Below are 17,013 nucleotides of genomic sequence, written 5' to 3'. Positions count from 1 at the left end.
TGTTAAGCAAACCATTGAAGCATTTTATCTGTTAAAAATGTTTAATCATTTATGGGAAAATATACACTACAAATGTATCATCAATCAGTAATCATCGGTTCCTTCATCACTGGATTTTTGTGGTTCATCGTCCCTATGAGGCCACACTTTCAACCAGCCAGGGGAGGATGGGCTCCCCCTTTGATTCTCATTCCTCTGAGCATTTCTTCCTTTGCCACCAAGTGAGTTTTTCCTTGCCACTTGGCTTTCTTTTGTGAGTGTTTAGGCTGGGGTACGCTGTGAAGCATATTGTAACCAATTAGTTATGAAAGGTCCTACAGATAAATTATTTGTATAAATATCATGTGTTTCGGGAAAAATATATCCTAGGAGTTTTTGAGTGAGTGAGAGATTTCAGTGATTCGGATGGGCATTCGTCTTCAAGTCTACTGCCATTTGTTGTACGTGCATTCTGAGACAGAGCAGCACAGCACGCTGTCAGGAGCCTCAAGTGCCAGCTCAACCATCCTGCATGTCTCATGGTTATCCTCGTATGCCAAAACAGAGTTGGCAATCTGCATGGACATAGACGTGTGTGTTCTGCCTCAACCCCACGTGAATATCATTCTACAGAAATGCACGTATCTTCTGACTGAATGATGCATGGCTAATGTTCATCAAAGTAATTCTGACATAATTCTGCTTATGTGATTTGAGATGCATGGCCTGAACAGGAAGGCTATGAAAAAATAAGAATACGTACTCCAGAAAATTCTTGGTTTAACGTGCAGAGTCTAATAGAGTCTAATCTAGAGTCTAATCTAATGGCAGTTGCCATTGGACAGGATGGCTGTCATATTGTCCTTAGTTCTAACTCTGCTCTTTGACATATCAGTGGCATTTACCTCCCACATACTGTGACTCCAGAATAAATGAAGCCCCTCTGAATCCAGGTGCCAATGGCACGTGGTTCATGAGGACAATGTTAATCGTGTCATGGTAAAACTAGTGTGGTACCACACCAGGAGTCTCACAGTCCCCCATGAGTGGTTTTTTTAAAAAAAATTAAATTTTTAAAATTATAAATTGTCAACAAGACCAGATCTTCAATCCTAGGAGAATAATTGCAACATGACTATTCAACCTAACTCCACCTTTCTATACCTACCTGAAAGGGCTATTTTCAGCTTAAATCTGAAAGTAATTATACAAGCCCCTGATTCAAATATTTATTTGGTGGGGGGATTCATCATGTTTTTGATTCTAAGTACAGTCTTTGTTGGGATAATTGGATGCAATATGAATTATGGCCACTAGATGGTCCTACAGAGCATTTAACGTGATCAATAAAGTTACAGTAGCAACAGAAGGGAGAATGCTTGAAACAACTCTTAGTATAGTGTCATGGGAAATTAGTTCACTTCTGCCTGACATACATTAATTAGATTTTCTGCTGGTAGAATGGGTATTGCATTTTTTATTAGAACATGAATAATATAAAGAAAAGATTCACAGGGATATATACTTGAGGAACAGTTTACAACTATCCCCAATTGAAATACACTTTTGTAAATCATTAAGGTAATAAAAAATTTTTAAATGTATAATTTAGCAATAAAAAAAGTATTTTCACCACAGAAACTTTAAATTCAAAGGTTGCACTAATGTACTCGTGAAAATAGCAATTGTATTTTTGACTGAACAAGCTCCGCAAGGAAACAAAATGTATTGATACACACATTGTACAGCTTAATTAGACACATTATGGCCTAATTTATTTTTTATGACACTGTGTCTCAAGACCTCACAATGAAGGACCCTATTAGACTTTTGAAATGTAGTTACAAGCAAGTGTTTTCCATACATAAAATAATACTGAACATTAACTGAGTTATTATGATAGATATGCTGTTTTATGATTACACTGCCACCTGTATTTTGAAAGAGTTGTTTGAGTCACTCTTCTTAATCATCTTTTCATGTGTCAATTAAAAAAAAAAAACTGTGAATGCAGATATATCTGGAATCTACAAGAAATCCTACTTCATCTGCTGCCAGTCTTATGTTAAATCCTTACAATTAAAGCTGTATGTCTTACAGAGTAAAAACACTTGTTTTGTGACTACATCCCGAAATGTGTCACTTATTATAGCAGTATTTTAAAAAATATTCATAAAAGCAACAACCAATATATATATCAATAGCATCTAAATTCAAAACAACAATATTTACATGCTGTGAATGTTGGACATGAAGATATCCTTCAGGAACCTTTGCAGTTTCAAATCAACAAAGTGCATTTGTTGAAATTTAAAACAAACTGAAATTTAAATAGTACTTTAGTTTGAAACAGGACACAGATTGAACTGAATTTGTCTAGCTCTACGGATACACTACTGTGCACAAAGCATACTTGGATCCGCGCGTATTAAAGTCAGCCAGTGGCCCTTTGACACAAATCGATAGAAAACGCTGCTGGATTGCTCATCTTTGGCCTGGGCCTCAGATAAAAGAATTTCTCCCGGAGGTTCGCATACCTGAAAAACGGCTCACTATGTAAATTCATTTCAAATTACAAGTGTCGTGGTGAGATCAATGTGGGGATTGATGGGCTTGCCTCCCTGTTGTTGTCATTAGGCCTTCAGACAGTATGCTTGATGAATGTAACAAACTGTAAGTGGAAGACAGGAGATGCTCGGGGGTTGGTGAGCAGTGAAGCAGTAAATGACAGACCTATGCCTTGTAGAAATCATTTCGTAGACCGTAGGGCCACATTACATAAAATCCGCAAACTGGCCGCTCATCATTAATCACGAGCTAAAAGAGGGTTCAGTTCACTAACAATGCGATTTATTTGTCTCATAAACCCAAATAAGATACAATTAGTTTTACTGCAAAGGGACTATTGATTATCGAATGGTGGCAGCTTGTAAAATGCCAAGTTTCTAAGTGGAGATAAACTGAGGGTTGGAGGGTTGTTGCTTGCTGTTGCTCTCCTAAAAATTACACATAAAGCAGAAATTTATCTAGTTTCAGTTACATCCAAATTTCTGAAACTCCAAAGTTTTAATTACAGCATTTATATTTCTTGTGTGAAAGAAAGGTATAAGAAAACACATAGTATCCACCAGCAGGAAACCGAGAAGGTCAGCCCTCCAGTTTTCAGTTGTACCTACTGCAATTTTGTTAAATTCACATGGTGGGGTAAATAGCACATTATATGGCGATACAGTCGAACAATCCATTGTTTGCCATTGCTTTAAAGAAATACTGACTAGAAAAGTAAAACTATCTTAAAATATTGACAAACATATATCACAGTGGTCAATGGCTGTTACTACACAAGCATTTTCTCGATTTTGTACTGCGCAAAATGGCATTATCTGTAAAGAATGATAACAAGATTCAGCTTTTTACATAAGGCCTAAACATCCAAAAATATTATATCCACTTTTCCCATGGCATAATTCTTTAATTCATTTTAATAAGCTCTATGGCAAAAGTGCAACGTAGACAACTCGGGAACAGATTCCTGACACACACACACATATGTTTTCCCACATATATGTGTGTGTGCGGTATAATGAATCTGTTAAATGTGGGTGTTTCTTATAGTCATTACATCAACATTAAATCATAGGATTGTGACATTATTTTGCTACTGGCTAAAATGTCATCATTGGCTCTCATAACAAGACACTTAGGTCTGGAAGCTTGATTTGGATCAATATAAACAGAATTACGGCAGCCAGAGGAAAGACAGCATATAAATAATCAAGCATCAGCTTTCTGTGGTGAATTATGATCTTTCTGGAGCTTTACCTTCTCTGAGGAGACAAATTTGATAAATTTGCCCAAATGATTTTCCATTCTTTGTGATGCCCTATGGGCCACGCTTTTATTAATTAACAAAACATTCCTCCAGGGCTTCCAGGAAACAAACCTCTTATCTGGTGAGTTGTGCAATCTCACTTGCAAACGAAATGTTATTAAATTAACAAAATAAGAAATGAATGACAGTGAGTGCACTGAAAATGCAAAGGACAGCAGAGATTTCCCATTTCTATTTCAAGGTTTGATGAGTACTTACCAAAATATATGTGATACAGAGTACAGAAGTATTAGGTCACCTGTGGTTTAAAAAAATAAATACATTGTTACTTTAGGCAGAGAAATTCAGTTAATTTATGCACATGTCTTGCATAACAAGTACAAACTTTTTTTTTCAATTTACACTTACAATAATACAAAAAGATTAGTTTTACTTTTAAAATAAACTTAGACACATTTAATCTGCAGAGCTCAATTAAGTTTAATCAATCCCCGGCAGCGGTGCTTCCGGCTTGGTCAGACGTTCCTACGAACACAATTGGCAGTGTTCATGGGTGGGAAGCCGGTGAGGATATGAGTCCTGAGCGTTGCAGTAGCGACTCCTACTGGTTGGTTGGGGCGCCTGTTCAGCAGGGAGGGGATCTGGGGGAGACAGCGTGAACCTCCGCATGCGTTAAGCTGGCAGTATACTCAGTAAGAAGAAAGAACTTCAGGATTGAGAACCACCGGCGAACATGTCCACGAACACTGTTGTCGGTATACTCAGTGAGAACACCGCACCGTTTGAAGTCACTCCACGCCGCTGGGGCGTGAATAATTACGAATATTTACGAGGCAGTAACCGGGGCTGGAATCTCAACCAGACCTCCGTCTCGCGGCTACGCCATGTTTGTATAAAGAGAAGGTCTACGCGAGATCACAACACAAAACAAAAAGTTTAAAGTGTTTAAAGTGGCTTTAGTTTATGTAGCTATGCAAAAGAAGAAAAAAAGGCGAAGAAGATGGTACGTTCGTCCTCTAAATCAGAGTAGGACGGAGAATGTAGAGTTTTGTCTGTACATTCGGCAAATGCGAGTTTAGACGAGGGGGTCCACTTTCTCTTATTTCTGAATGTGTGCTAGGCGTTTTGATGACTTGCTGAAACGAGTAGCACCATTCATATAACATGCAGGAACTCAGAATTCCCATCTCTAGTCTACAGAAGAGAGATTGGCGTTGACTCTCCATATATTAGCATGTAAATTCAGCCCTCTGAACTCAACCGTGACGTAACCAACTATGTGATATTTGGAACAATAGCTGAGAGGGGGAGGTCGGAGAACAAGAAAGAACTTTTCGAAAAGTTCTCCCTGGAGGCCGTTGCACACTGCACCGTACGAACACACAACACCGCGTCTTTTTGTTTGTCAGTTGTTCTGATCGCTTCGTTTTGCTCAAAAGGTTCTACTTCGTACGAAGTATATTGCCTACTTTACGCTCTCCAAGTGAAACTCCTAGCTATCAGGTGAAAAGAAGCGGCTGGTGACTCCACATGTATCGGAGGAGGCATGTGGTAGTCTACACCCTCCCCAGACCAGCAGAGGATAGCGCATCGACCAGGACCGTGATACACATGGGGAATTGGTATAACGACTAAATTGGGGAGAAAAATGGCAACAAAAAAAAAGAAAGAAAAAAAGGACAATTAATCTTAGACACAACTTTCCTAAAAATAGCATCCTTTTGCTTAAATTACAATTAAACAAATGATTTGATGTCTATCCGATCATTTTGCAAAGTGGAGGGAGGTGTATTCCTGTTAAGCTAGCCAGTTCAACTGTAGATGTGCTGTAGTCTGTAGTCACTAAATGACCAAAATTGAGTTATTTCACCACTGCTATGAGTCACAGCTAGTTTGATAATTGTGCCTTTTCTTGGAAAATATGGCCCCATATGGTCTGATTGAATTACAGAAATGCTCTATTCAACCAACCTCTCCTCTCTGCTGCAGTAGGGGATAAAATACTTTTTAATCCACCCCAAGAAAAAGAAAATAATAACAAAAAAATTTAGGAATGCAACAGAAAGAGACATGAAAACAGATGTACTTCTGTTCAACAACAACAGCTGTATCTCCTTACTCCCCAAGCAGGTCCAGTACTGCAGTGGCTGTCGCTGGAGTGGAAAGGCTTGATGGAAAGACCCGGAGACAGCATGCTGGAATGGCACTCTGCAAGCCTCAAGCAAAGGAAAAAAGGGGACAATATTTTTTTTTCTGAGGAGGTCATCAAATATGAGGATTGCGAAGCCCAGGGGCGTATATACCAGAGTTAGTAAGGGGACCTTTGACAAAATAACTGCACGTAAACAGCTCACTTTCTCAATATGTGCTTCCAGGGCTGTCATGTCAGATCTGATCGATTCAAAAGCATGAATCTCTTTGATAGAGCATTGAGCATCTACAGCACAAGAGCCAGTGCAGTCAGTCATTTTAATACTGATGCAGTGATAGTGCCAGAAAATACAGGCTGCTTGGATTAATGGCAGGCTCTGAAATAGTGTGAAAGCATTTCACTCTGTCGCTGAAAGCAATATGAGAAAAATCACTTGAAGTGGCAGCATCTCTATACAGTAAAGAAATGAGTATTACTGAAATAGACCCTCACATGCACACGCACACGCACACGCACACACACTTGAAGTGTCTGCTTCAAGGATAGCATGTTCACAGACAGGTTTATTAGTTGTTTTTCTTCCAACATTTTTATTTATATTCTTTGTCTACATTTTTAATTATATATATATATATACATGCACACACACACACTATGCAGCATATGGGGTCAGTGATGGATAAGATTTTCTGATGGTGAAAAAAATTGTACACTCACTTGAGAGTCAACTAAAAATTAATATTTGTTTGATTCATCACAGAATGACAATAATGTGTTTTTAAACAAGACTACGTTAACCCCAACCCCCAAGTGCCATTCATTGTAACCATACACATATACAACTATATAGCTGGTTACACAAAATGGCACATGGTATATTCTTAAAGCATCGACCTGGTATTGTTATTATTTTTTAGTTAGATAAAACAGTCATACACAGGTGAACATGGTCACAAACACACACCGTCAATTATGTTTGTGATTCTAATGGGTAGTTAATAGAATAGAATTAAATACATTATTGACCATTAAATATGTATAAAATGGAAATGTTCCTTTGGCATAATGCTGAACAGGGAACAATACATGGATGAAAGAAATGTACACTGAGTAAACAGGACAAAAATATCAAAACACCAGATGGCCTTAAAGCCCCTTTTCCTCCTTTTGTGGTAGCCCATGACAAACGTCCTCGTAGTGTACCTATTTACAGTGAAGGCAGAGTTACCTATGGACCCTAAAGCAATATATGCCTATAGCAGTGCACTGTGTTGTTACATGACATGGAGACATTTTTGCTTCACAGCAACAACAAAAAAAAGCTGGTGTTGCAGTGTCTCTTGCTTAATGCCAATTATTTTAGTGGCCTGGTTAATTATGTTTGGTTTTTATTTATTGAACAGTCAGATTTCCACAACCAGATCATTAGATTAAAAATCATCATACCCTTAATGAGAGATTATTTTACTTGCCTGGTTTATTAATTCTAGTTTTGATTTATTGCATAAAGTTAGATTTCCATACCTGAGAAGGAAGAGCCACTTTTCTTGTACATTAAATCACTGCGCTCAGTTAAAGTGAGTTTTTTTATTTTACTACTGCAGTGCACATTGTAATGATAGGCCTACACCATATTTACTTAAGAGTATTATGGAAACATATTACAAGTAGTATTATTGATTAAATATAATAATAATAATAATAATAATAATAATAATAAAACTTGATATGAAAAACAGAAATCACCAAGCTTAGAAACAGTACTCATATTTATACACATATATAACACACAATTGAGTTAGAATAACTGATATTAATCAGTGCATTAATTTGAATTAGGCCTAATTCAATACAGTCAATTAAATCTAAATATTTCTCTCACTTCGAAATAATACAAACCCAAGAGTTAAAGATGAATGAAAAACTCTTTATGGGATACGCCACTGCTAACAAAAGCCACAAACATTAGCGTATAAGGAAGGAAAAATTGAATGTGCTCAAAATACAAGTCTGAAACTGTGCATTAGGACTATCATCTAATTTCAAGACTATATGCTCTTTAGGGACTGAAACTGTTCACATTTATTTGGTTCTGGAACATTGACATCGTGTTACCCCACTTCTCAAAAAACCCACCTCAGACCCCTCCGATGTAACGAATTATCGACCCGTATTACTTCTACCCTTGAACGAGCAGTTCTTAAACAACTAACCTCTTTTCTCCATCAGAACAACCTGCTGGACCCTCACCAGTCTGGCTTCCGATCCGGGCACTCAACAGAGACTGTGCTCCTAGCTGTGACGGAGGCACTTGCCACTGCAAGAGCCTCACGCCTCTCCTCTGTCCTGATCCTTCTTGACCTCTCTGCAGCTTTCGACACGGTCAACCATAAAATACTCCTCTCCACCTTGGCTGGGATGGGCATCGCCGGGACTGCCCTGTCTTGGTTCGCTTCCTATCTTGCAGATCTCTTGGTTCAGTTATTAATTCACATGGCTTCTCCTATCATTGTTATGCAGATGACACACAACTCTTCTTTTCTTTCCCCCCCTCGGCCACACAGGTCAATGATAAGATCTCTTCCTGCCTGGCTGACATCTCCACCTGGATGGCCAGCCACCATCTGAAGCTCAACCTCAACAAAACTGAGCTGCTCTTCTTCCCGTGCAAGACCTCCTTACTTCGTGAGCTCTCAATCACGGTTGATGGCACCACAGTGACCTCTCACTCTGCCAAGAGCTTGGGGGTGGTCCTGGATGACCAACTGGACCTCAAGGAGCACATCAAGGCAACATCACGGTCCTGCAGATTCCTTCTGTACAACATCAGAAGGATTCGACCATACCTATCGACGCACTCCACCCAGCTGCTCGTCCAGGCTACGGTGACCTCTCGCCTTGATTACTGCAACTCTCTCCTTGCAAGCCTGCCAGCTTGTGCCATACAGCCACTACAGATGTTTCAGAATGCCGCTGCCCGACTCATCTACAACCTTCCCAAATTCTCCCACGTCACTCCTCTGCTGCGATCACTCCACTGGCTACCAGTCGCCGCCAGGATCCGGTTCAAAGCCCTGACCCTTGCCTACACTGCTGCCAACAGGACAGCCCCCATCTACTTGCAAGACATGACTCGATTCTATGTGCCTGCTCGACCACTCCGCTCTGCGGCAGCAGGGCGCCTTGTAACCCCTCCCACCCGCCCAAAGGGATCACAGAGCTTCTCCACCCTAGCTCCCCAGTGGTGGAACGAACTCCCCGTCCCTCTCCGAACCTCCCCCTACTACCAATCTTTCGCCGTGGCCTGAAGACTCATCTCTTCAGACTATACCTAGACTAACCACCACCACGCTGTATATTTCACTCTTTTATAAATAAAAAAAATTAAAAAAAAAAACCCTTTTCATGACACTTGTTACATGTTGCCCCATCCCAGCACTTTTTGGTAAGTTGTATTTGTCCTAATATTGTAGCTTATTCTTCTGGCTAGTTGGCTTTGCAGAGGTTAGGTCAGAATAGTGTTCACTGTGCGAACTGTGTTCTTGGCTAGAAATAGCTGTACAAAATAAGTATTGTACCTTACTGAACCTGTGTTTAGCAGTTGTCTATGACCATGAAATGCACTTTTTGTACGTCGCTTTGGATAAAAGCGTCTGCCAAATAAATGTAATGTAATGTAATGACTTAATAATGGTCTTACTTTTAGATTTTACACATTCATTTATTATGGCAGTTGGTTGGTTCAAACTGTGAATTCTGGCTGATAGCCAGGTCAATATTTTTGCGGGACACTTGATAAATCCCCCTTTATAACTTTAAAGTCTGGGCTGATTAGATAGTGGTTTAAACCACAGTCTATGGTTTAAACGGATTCTGAAGATAGAGATTTCGTTAACGATGACAGGCGTGTGACAAAATTTAGGTAGCAAATAACAATGCTGAATAGCCTACTTCTGACGTAGTTTACACAGTACCTGTACGCTCAGATGGCTTCGGCATCATCAACAGCGGCCAAGAAACATTGATTACTGTTCCCTTAGCCAAGAAGCTTAAACCTGGTCACAAACAACAAATGGGTGATTCTTCAATTCGGGGCACTTTTGACTTTTGAAATTTTGAAAAAATACATTTCTTTAAACTCTGTTTTTTCTATTTCAAACGCTTTATTAAGTGGTCTGGAACAAAGATCTTAGCATAGCATTGATCGTCCTTCAAGATAATTTTGATATTACGATGCTTTTTTCAAAACTGTCACAGCAAAATGTCATTACCATCACAAAATCAAAAAACTGAAGTTTTCACAATCATTCCAGTATATAGGCCTACAACAAATGCTCTTTGAGAAGCATGTTCTAAATATTTGTAAGTACATTTAAAATATATTTTAACGTCATGTTCTCTCTAACTTAATATATATTGCCTTGGCTCAACAATGAAATATTGTTTACTAATCAAAATATTTTAATTGCAATGTTTTTTTTTGAGAAAATGCAAATTTAGATTTAAACACTTTACCACAATGATTGAGGCAAGACCCAAGATAACAAAAAACATTTTCTATCAAGATTTTCTGTCTATTAGGTTAGCTAGCATACAATGTACATTGAATAAATGTAAATAAAGTGAAATTACTTATTTCTGAACTAAAATACTCAAATAGTAACTTGTTTGGTATTGATGCCTACTAAACATACACTCAGATCAGGACTTATAAATCTTTTGTGGACATCAAAAAGTCATGTTTCTGCCATGTCTGGCCATGTGCCCCTGTCACTTCTCATTTCTATGGCAACTACATAAAAAAAATTTGAAAACTTTATTGCTGTCTAAAATGTTTGGTGTGATGGTAATGACAGATGTATCAGGGACAGAGATATTTAACTATAAAATTGCACATACATATACCATATGAATTTGAAATATGTCTTTTTATGTTATTATGAGAAAATGCAAAGTAAAGTTTTAATGAATTTAACCATTTTTATTACTTTATTATAGAGGTGACGTTAAAAAGTGTGGGTTGGGGACAAGCCCAAAACAGTGCAATTCTGGCACATTTGAATTTTCAACATAGCCGACTGAAAAAGTATTAAAATGTCATCATTGAGAAACAATTCCCTTTTCATAGGTACTACAACCTAACCCTAACCAATACAATAATCTTTTTTTTTCTCTTGAAAATCTACCCTGGGGATAGACCTTAATTGAAGAATCACCCAACTACAAACATCTTTCAGGAAGACAACGATCCCAAGCATATCTCACATCAACCAAGAAATTGTGACTGAATGAAGAGGGCAGTCGACAAACACAGATCAAACGATGTTGAACGATTATGGAAGAACAACCGATCTCAAAAATTACGAACTATATATGTCTGTGCTATCTGGGTATAAAGGAGCTCCATAGTATGGAAAACACATAGCCTAATGCAAACTACCCAGATATAGAAGCCATCCATAAATATGAAGATAGCAAGCTGGCTAGCTACACATTGATAAACGTAGCCTATCTAGCGGCAAAATAGCTATGAACCATTTGGTGAGCTAAGTTGTAAGGTTAGCCTAATTTAACATGTCTGTATTATACTTAGGCGGACAGTTTCGTTTAAGGTTATGCGGCTAGCCTACGTCTTACGTTCTGAAACGTCTGTTCCAGATGTTCTCAAAGCCTGCTACCCGAAATCGCAGTAGCCTACATCTTGTCACTGTATGCTGTATGCAGCGTGCAAAACAGTTCAGTGGTGCAGTCGAACCTTTCGTCGAGTATGATCTTGAGACACACTTTATCGATAATTGTTTTGTATTACTGAACAAAAAACCGTACAATTGGGTAATGAATATGGCATATTTTAGCAGCAGTGGTGGTTACTTGAACTCCAGGCACATTTTTTAGCAGGAATGGTGATTGAAGTGAACTTCAGCTGATTTAGTTAAATTCAGATGAGTCAATTCAGATTAATTAAAATCACCCTGTTTTCATTTATTTTCTGTATCTGGGATTATCCAGGAGACCATTTTTTAAATATCGGAAGTAAATTTTTGCTTGACGTTTCCTGAACGGTGACACTATATTGTATGTATATTGTACCTGTCCATTCACTGAATGCAGTTTTTAGTTTTACTTTACTATCAGCATGTGACGCAACAGAAGTCTATGTGGAAAATGTACGGACTATTGTTACGTCATCAATGCGTTCGAAATTTCATATAAATTTCACACAAAAACAGGTAAAGTCACTTGTACCTTGTACGAAGTAACGTTCTTTTCGGCAGGACAACGCTTTCAAGATGTTATCCTCAGAGACCGAAAAGTACGATTTTATAGAGGGCTTAGGCCGTGGTATGTTCGCGGAGGTCGCCAGATTCCAGCGTCAAAGCGACCGGAAAATGGTGGCCGTGAAAAGAATGCCCCGTGTTCACACGAGGCTTTGCCTTCACGAAGCACGAGTTCTCGCTGCTCTCACGGACGAGAATGCTTACGATCACCACATCGTTCGTTTTTATGAAGCTTTCGGGGACGAGTTTCATGTTTACTTGGTGGAAGAAGTAATGGGCCAGAACCTGCATGACTTCCAAATGGCAAATTCGTTGATAAAGTTTAAAATACGGGACATCCGGACGGTTGTTCTCCAGGTGGCCACAGCCCTGGCCAAACTGAAAGACATGGGCGTCGTTCACGCTGACATCAAACAGGAAAACATCGTGCTCGTGAACCAGCGCCGCGAGCCCTTCCGAGTAAAGCTGATCGACTTTGGCTCCGCCATTACTACCCATGACCTGGCTTCAATGTGGACGCCCTACATTCAGCCCAGGTTAGCAGACTTAATTACCTTTGATGTAAATGTCCTAAAGCTTTGTTGAATAAATGAAGCTAAATTGGGATTTCAGTGGGTCTGGATATGCTATTCTCTAAATTGCATGAATTATGTTTGGACCACTAAAGCTAAGATGCAGTAAAACACTTGAAATGTGGAATGCATTAACCTGGCCTACAATGCGGGCCAGTAGGCTCCAGTTTTTGTTGGTTTAGGATTGACCCAATTGAAACGCATGGAGGTGCTGTAAGAACTTTGAATATTGTAGCCTATATGATTCTGACTTGTGGAGAAAAATAGCTGTGAATAGTGAAGAATAAAAACTTATTTGCTATGAAAATTTAGTCTCATAACAGTAGTCCAGGTAACTGGATATAAAATAACATTTCTAAATCTTGTGTGGAAGTTATTTTCACCATCATGGGTGTGAATATAAGTTTCCTTTGGGATTTAATCTTCTGAGCTAGGCTGCCCAGCCTTGCGTAGATTTGCTTTTTTGGGGTGCAGCTATATTCTTCTAGTCATGGATTGTGTAGAAATAGGCATTCTGAGGACTGGTTATTTTCTCTGCAGATGTGTGTGCTGTTAGTGTGACTGAAAGATTCCTTGATTCCACAAATCCCTGATTTTAGTGAGACGTATCCTGTTTGAATGATTTAATTGTTTTCTTTCAGATTCGTCAGAGCTCCAGAGGTCCTACTGGGCTATCGTTGCACGGAAAAGATCGACGTGTGGTCTTTGGCCTGTGTGATGGGGGAAATGGCCCTTGGTCGGACCCTCTTCCCCTCGCGCTGCGAGCTGGAACTGGCCCACAGCATCTTTGGGAGCCGGGGGTTTCCCTCTGCTACGATGCTGGAAGCAAGCATCAAGACTAAATTGTTTTTCGACCTTGTAGACAATGGTAGGGGAGCACATGAATTGCGGGTGAAGCCCTACCAGGGAAGAGAACTGTTTACGGGGACACAGAGCTTGCGGAGGCATGTGCCAGCCAACCTGGAGCTTCTTCAAGCCCTGGAGGATCTTGCGAAAGGCTATGAAGAACAAGAGCTCGCTGAGTCTGCTGACCGTAGGTGCCTGGTTGACCTGCTCAATCGAATGCTGGTTCTTGAACCAGAACAGCGGATCAGCCCCAACCAGGCCCTACGCCACCCTTTCCTCACCCTGCAGCACCTCCAAAAGCGCGGAAACTACCGCTCATATTACAACTTTGCGCTGCAGGGGTACAGTGAGGCAGGTGTGACCCTGCCCCAGGACCGCTCTGACATGTATGCGGATTCCTCTGAGGAGATCGTCCTCGAGGTCCCGAAGAGGAAGAAGCGTTCCCTGAGACAGTCGCTACGCTCGCTTTTCACGCGCCTTTTCACACGCCGGCGCAAGAAGCAGCCTGCGGCCGCTCAGGGAAACGAGGACGGCCTGGAGGGTTCCGCAAGCTGTGCCGTCCCTGGAGACCAGCCGGCCCAGAACACCGGGAGCGAAGAGGTAAGGTCTGAAGTGAAGAAAATGGGAGGTTCTGTGTAAGAAATCCTTAAACCTTGTCTTAGTTGTCAGATAATTATTTTAATTAACTTTGATACATGCAAACATGACAGGGATATTGATATTGGGGTACGTATTTATCCTCTAATTTAGAAAATGTTTGTACCCGCTCTTTTTACAGCAGGCATGTGAGGACCAGTGCCAATCCCCGACTGCAGGCAGCAGTGTCCGGGCCGAGGAGTCGACCGCCCACGAGGAGCCCCCAAAGAAGAAAGGCTTCATGAGGTGGATGCGGACAGTTGCCTCCTGCTTTTCTGGATGCCGGGGCAAGAAGGCTGTCGCCACAGAGGACAGCAACAGCAGCCTGTAGAGTTCTGGGTGGTGGAAAGCATGACGAGGAGTAAGTGGATATGGTCTTGTTAACACATAACAGTAATTAAAAACTGAAAATTAATAATGAATTACTGTTATGTACTAACAACCATGCATTGATGTTACACAAGACCGAAACAGCCTATAGTTTCTTTTTTTAACTTTCAGCGAATGCTGGAGCTGAATCAACTTATTGGTCAACTTACCACATAGGCAAGAAAATTTAATCTCATACCAGGCCTTGGGCAGGATGCTAGGAGTATGCCCCAGGCAGAAATATGGTAAGAAAGATTGGTGAGTAAAAAGTTTACCATTTGCCTCATCCAAGCATCTACATGTGAGTATTATCGGTGTGATTGGAACAAGGGGTGGGGGTGGGGGGGCATTCTAGTTGAGATAAAAAACGAATAATTCAGAATGGAACACTTACTTCCATGAGCAGAACAATATTGATTTTTTTTCACTTCATCGAGTCGAGACCAGTTGTTCCTTAGGTTTCTTTCAGCATCCTTTCACAGGGATGGACACCAGATTCATGAAATCCACTAGGAGTGGTGATCTGGGATCGGTTTTCCCTGGCCCATAGCCTGGCCTTATCTGTTGATTACATTACATTACATTACATTACAGGCATTTGGCAGACGCTCTTATCCAGAGCGACGTACAACAAAGTGTATAACCATAACCAGGAACAAGTATGACGAAACCCCTAGAGAGAAGTACCGGTCCAAGTGCAGGGAACAACGCATAGTTCAACTTGGACCCTGAAGGTTACGAAACCTACGAAACAGGGCTACGGATTAGGGCTAAAAGGTAAATGGGTTATAACTGATCCCAGATCACCACTTGCCTACTGTTCTGAATTTGGGCCCGGGAGATCCAGCAGCGCTACCAGGACACTGGGATCCATCAGCAGCTCAAGAGGGGTCGAGGAGGTGTGCTAAAATAGGCAAAGTAAGCCAAGCTAAATTATGACAAATCCACAGCCATGATTCTGCTTGTACAGATGCTAAACAGATGTTTGGTTCAACTTGTTTGCCCCTCCCCACACACACAGGAGAGGGCAGCCCTGAACTCATTGAGGAGCAATAACAAGTCGGTTGCCACAAAACAGCACAAGAAGCATTACAAAATGGAGAAATTGGTGAGGAAAGGGTCACACAAATTCTTTTGAATTGCACCAAAATAAACTTACAACATTGGTTATGATGCTCAAGACCAGTAGAAATTGCCTAATACAGTGTCTATTTGCTGTTAATGTATTTATCTTAGCTAGAGGAAGTCACTGGTTCATACACGACATCCATTATTCTGTGTAGGAATTGTGCTCCCAGGTGATTCTTACTGTTTGGTCTCATTCAAGACTCGTGAAGATGTTCCAGCAAGGCGAACAGGAGTTTGGGATCCACCAGCAGCCCACTCAAAGGGGTAGATGAGGTCAGTTTAGAGACTAGGTAAACCAGACTAAATTAAGAGCTGTCCATACTCATAATTGCCATTGTGCAGATGCTAATTTTGTTTCTACCTGTCTATCCCTCTCATTCTCTGCAGACAGCAGCTGTTCTCGGTTATCTATCAGCCAGTCTTTACTAATGACACCGGGCCAGCCAGCAGAGGATGGGCTCCCCCTCTACAACCGGGTTCCTCCTGAGATTTCTTCCCATTGGGGAGTTTTTTCTTGCCACCGTGTTTTTAATCCCACTGGGGATTTGTTTTATCTTGCTTGCTCATTTTGTTGGGGGTTCAGGCCTGGTTTTTGCCCATTTTCTGTGTAAAAATGGCTGTTTATTTATTTAATTTATTTTTTTATTTTTATCGTTGAATGCTATCGTAGGTAAATAAAACAATCAAAAGTATTAATGAATAAAAATCAGTCAATCATTTCAGCCTTTAATTAATTCTCGGTAGAAGCATTGACGGGCCCTCATTTACAATGGTGCCGAGATAAAAGAATAGGGTAGGCCTACATTAAAACAACAATGTAAACATGTGGTCTATCAATTAAAAAAAAAGCCTAAAAAAGCCTAATTTAAGCCTAATAACACAAATAATAAATCAAATACGTACACAAGGACAATTCTATTAAAAATGATTCAGATCAGCTACTAAACAGCACTAGGAACGTTCCACATCTATGATGTCGGGCCGACGCCACAACGATGGTTATAATAGAAGTGAGTAAGCGGAAGGAGAACTAATGAGTTACGACTCTGGGCCTATTCCCACCCGACCTTTGGTGGGGGGGGGGGGGGGAGGGGGGGAGAATACATAGGCTACAGTCTATGGGGAGAACCCGACGTTTCGATGCCAGGCCGATGTCGGCCAACTGTCTGCTGTCGGGGTAGGCTTGAAGATAATTGATGGAGTGATCTGTAATAAAACAGC

At 40.5% G+C, this 17,013-nt stretch overlaps 1 protein-coding gene and 1 long non-coding RNA gene across 4 annotated transcripts; one reads left to right on the top strand and one right to left on the bottom strand.

Moving 5' to 3' along the window:
• Nucleotides 1-4,092: 4,092 nt before the first annotated feature.
• On the bottom strand, nt 4,093-12,245 carry LOC118226262. Its single transcript, XR_004765006.1, has 3 exons — nt 12,210-12,245; nt 5,931-6,027; nt 4,093-4,109 (listed from the first exon to the last, which is right to left on the bottom strand). It is a non-coding gene; the product is annotated as an uncharacterized LOC118226262 (long non-coding RNA).
• On the top strand, nt 9,649-16,869 carry LOC118226250 (homeodomain-interacting protein kinase 4-like). Of its 3 annotated transcripts, none has more exons than XM_035415715.1 (7): nt 9,649-12,777; nt 13,455-14,259; nt 14,438-14,656; nt 14,797-15,582; nt 15,686-15,772; nt 15,992-16,065; nt 16,180-16,869. In XM_035415715.1, the coding sequence occupies exons 1-3, from the start codon at nt 12,254-12,256 to the stop codon at nt 14,624-14,626; spliced, it is 1,518 nt and encodes a 505-aa protein (XP_035271606.1). In that variant the 5' UTR covers nt 9,649-12,253; the 3' UTR covers nt 14,627-14,656; nt 14,797-15,582; nt 15,686-15,772; nt 15,992-16,065; nt 16,180-16,869. The 3 variants fall into 3 exon arrangements, with proteins under 3 accessions (XP_035271606.1, XP_035271625.1, XP_035271614.1); XM_035415734.1 differs by having other exon boundaries at nt 15,992-16,082; XM_035415723.1 differs by having other exon boundaries at nt 15,948-16,065.
• Nucleotides 16,870-17,013: the final 144 nt, after the last annotated feature.

The sequence above is a fragment of the Anguilla anguilla genome, chromosome 1 (genome assembly GCF_013347855.1).
Source record: "Anguilla anguilla isolate fAngAng1 chromosome 1, fAngAng1.pri, whole genome shotgun sequence".
Taxonomy (NCBI): Eukaryota; Metazoa; Chordata; class Actinopteri; order Anguilliformes; family Anguillidae; genus Anguilla; species Anguilla anguilla.
Note: the sequence above shows the minus strand (reverse complement) of the source record. Positions and strands in the feature narration are given on the sequence as shown.

Coding starts and splice junctions, on each gene's coding strand:
- LOC118226250 (XM_035415715.1), top strand. CDS start 12,254: ATGTTATCCTCAGAGACCGAAAAGTACGATTTTATAGAGGGCTTAGGC. Junction 12,778..13,454: donor ACGCCCTACATTCAGCCCAG/GTTAGCAGACTT, acceptor GTTTTCTTTCAG/ATTCGTCAGAGCTCCAGAGG. Junction 14,260..14,437: donor AGAACACCGGGAGCGAAGAG/GTAAGGTCTGAA, acceptor CTCTTTTTACAG/CAGGCATGTGAGGACCAGTG.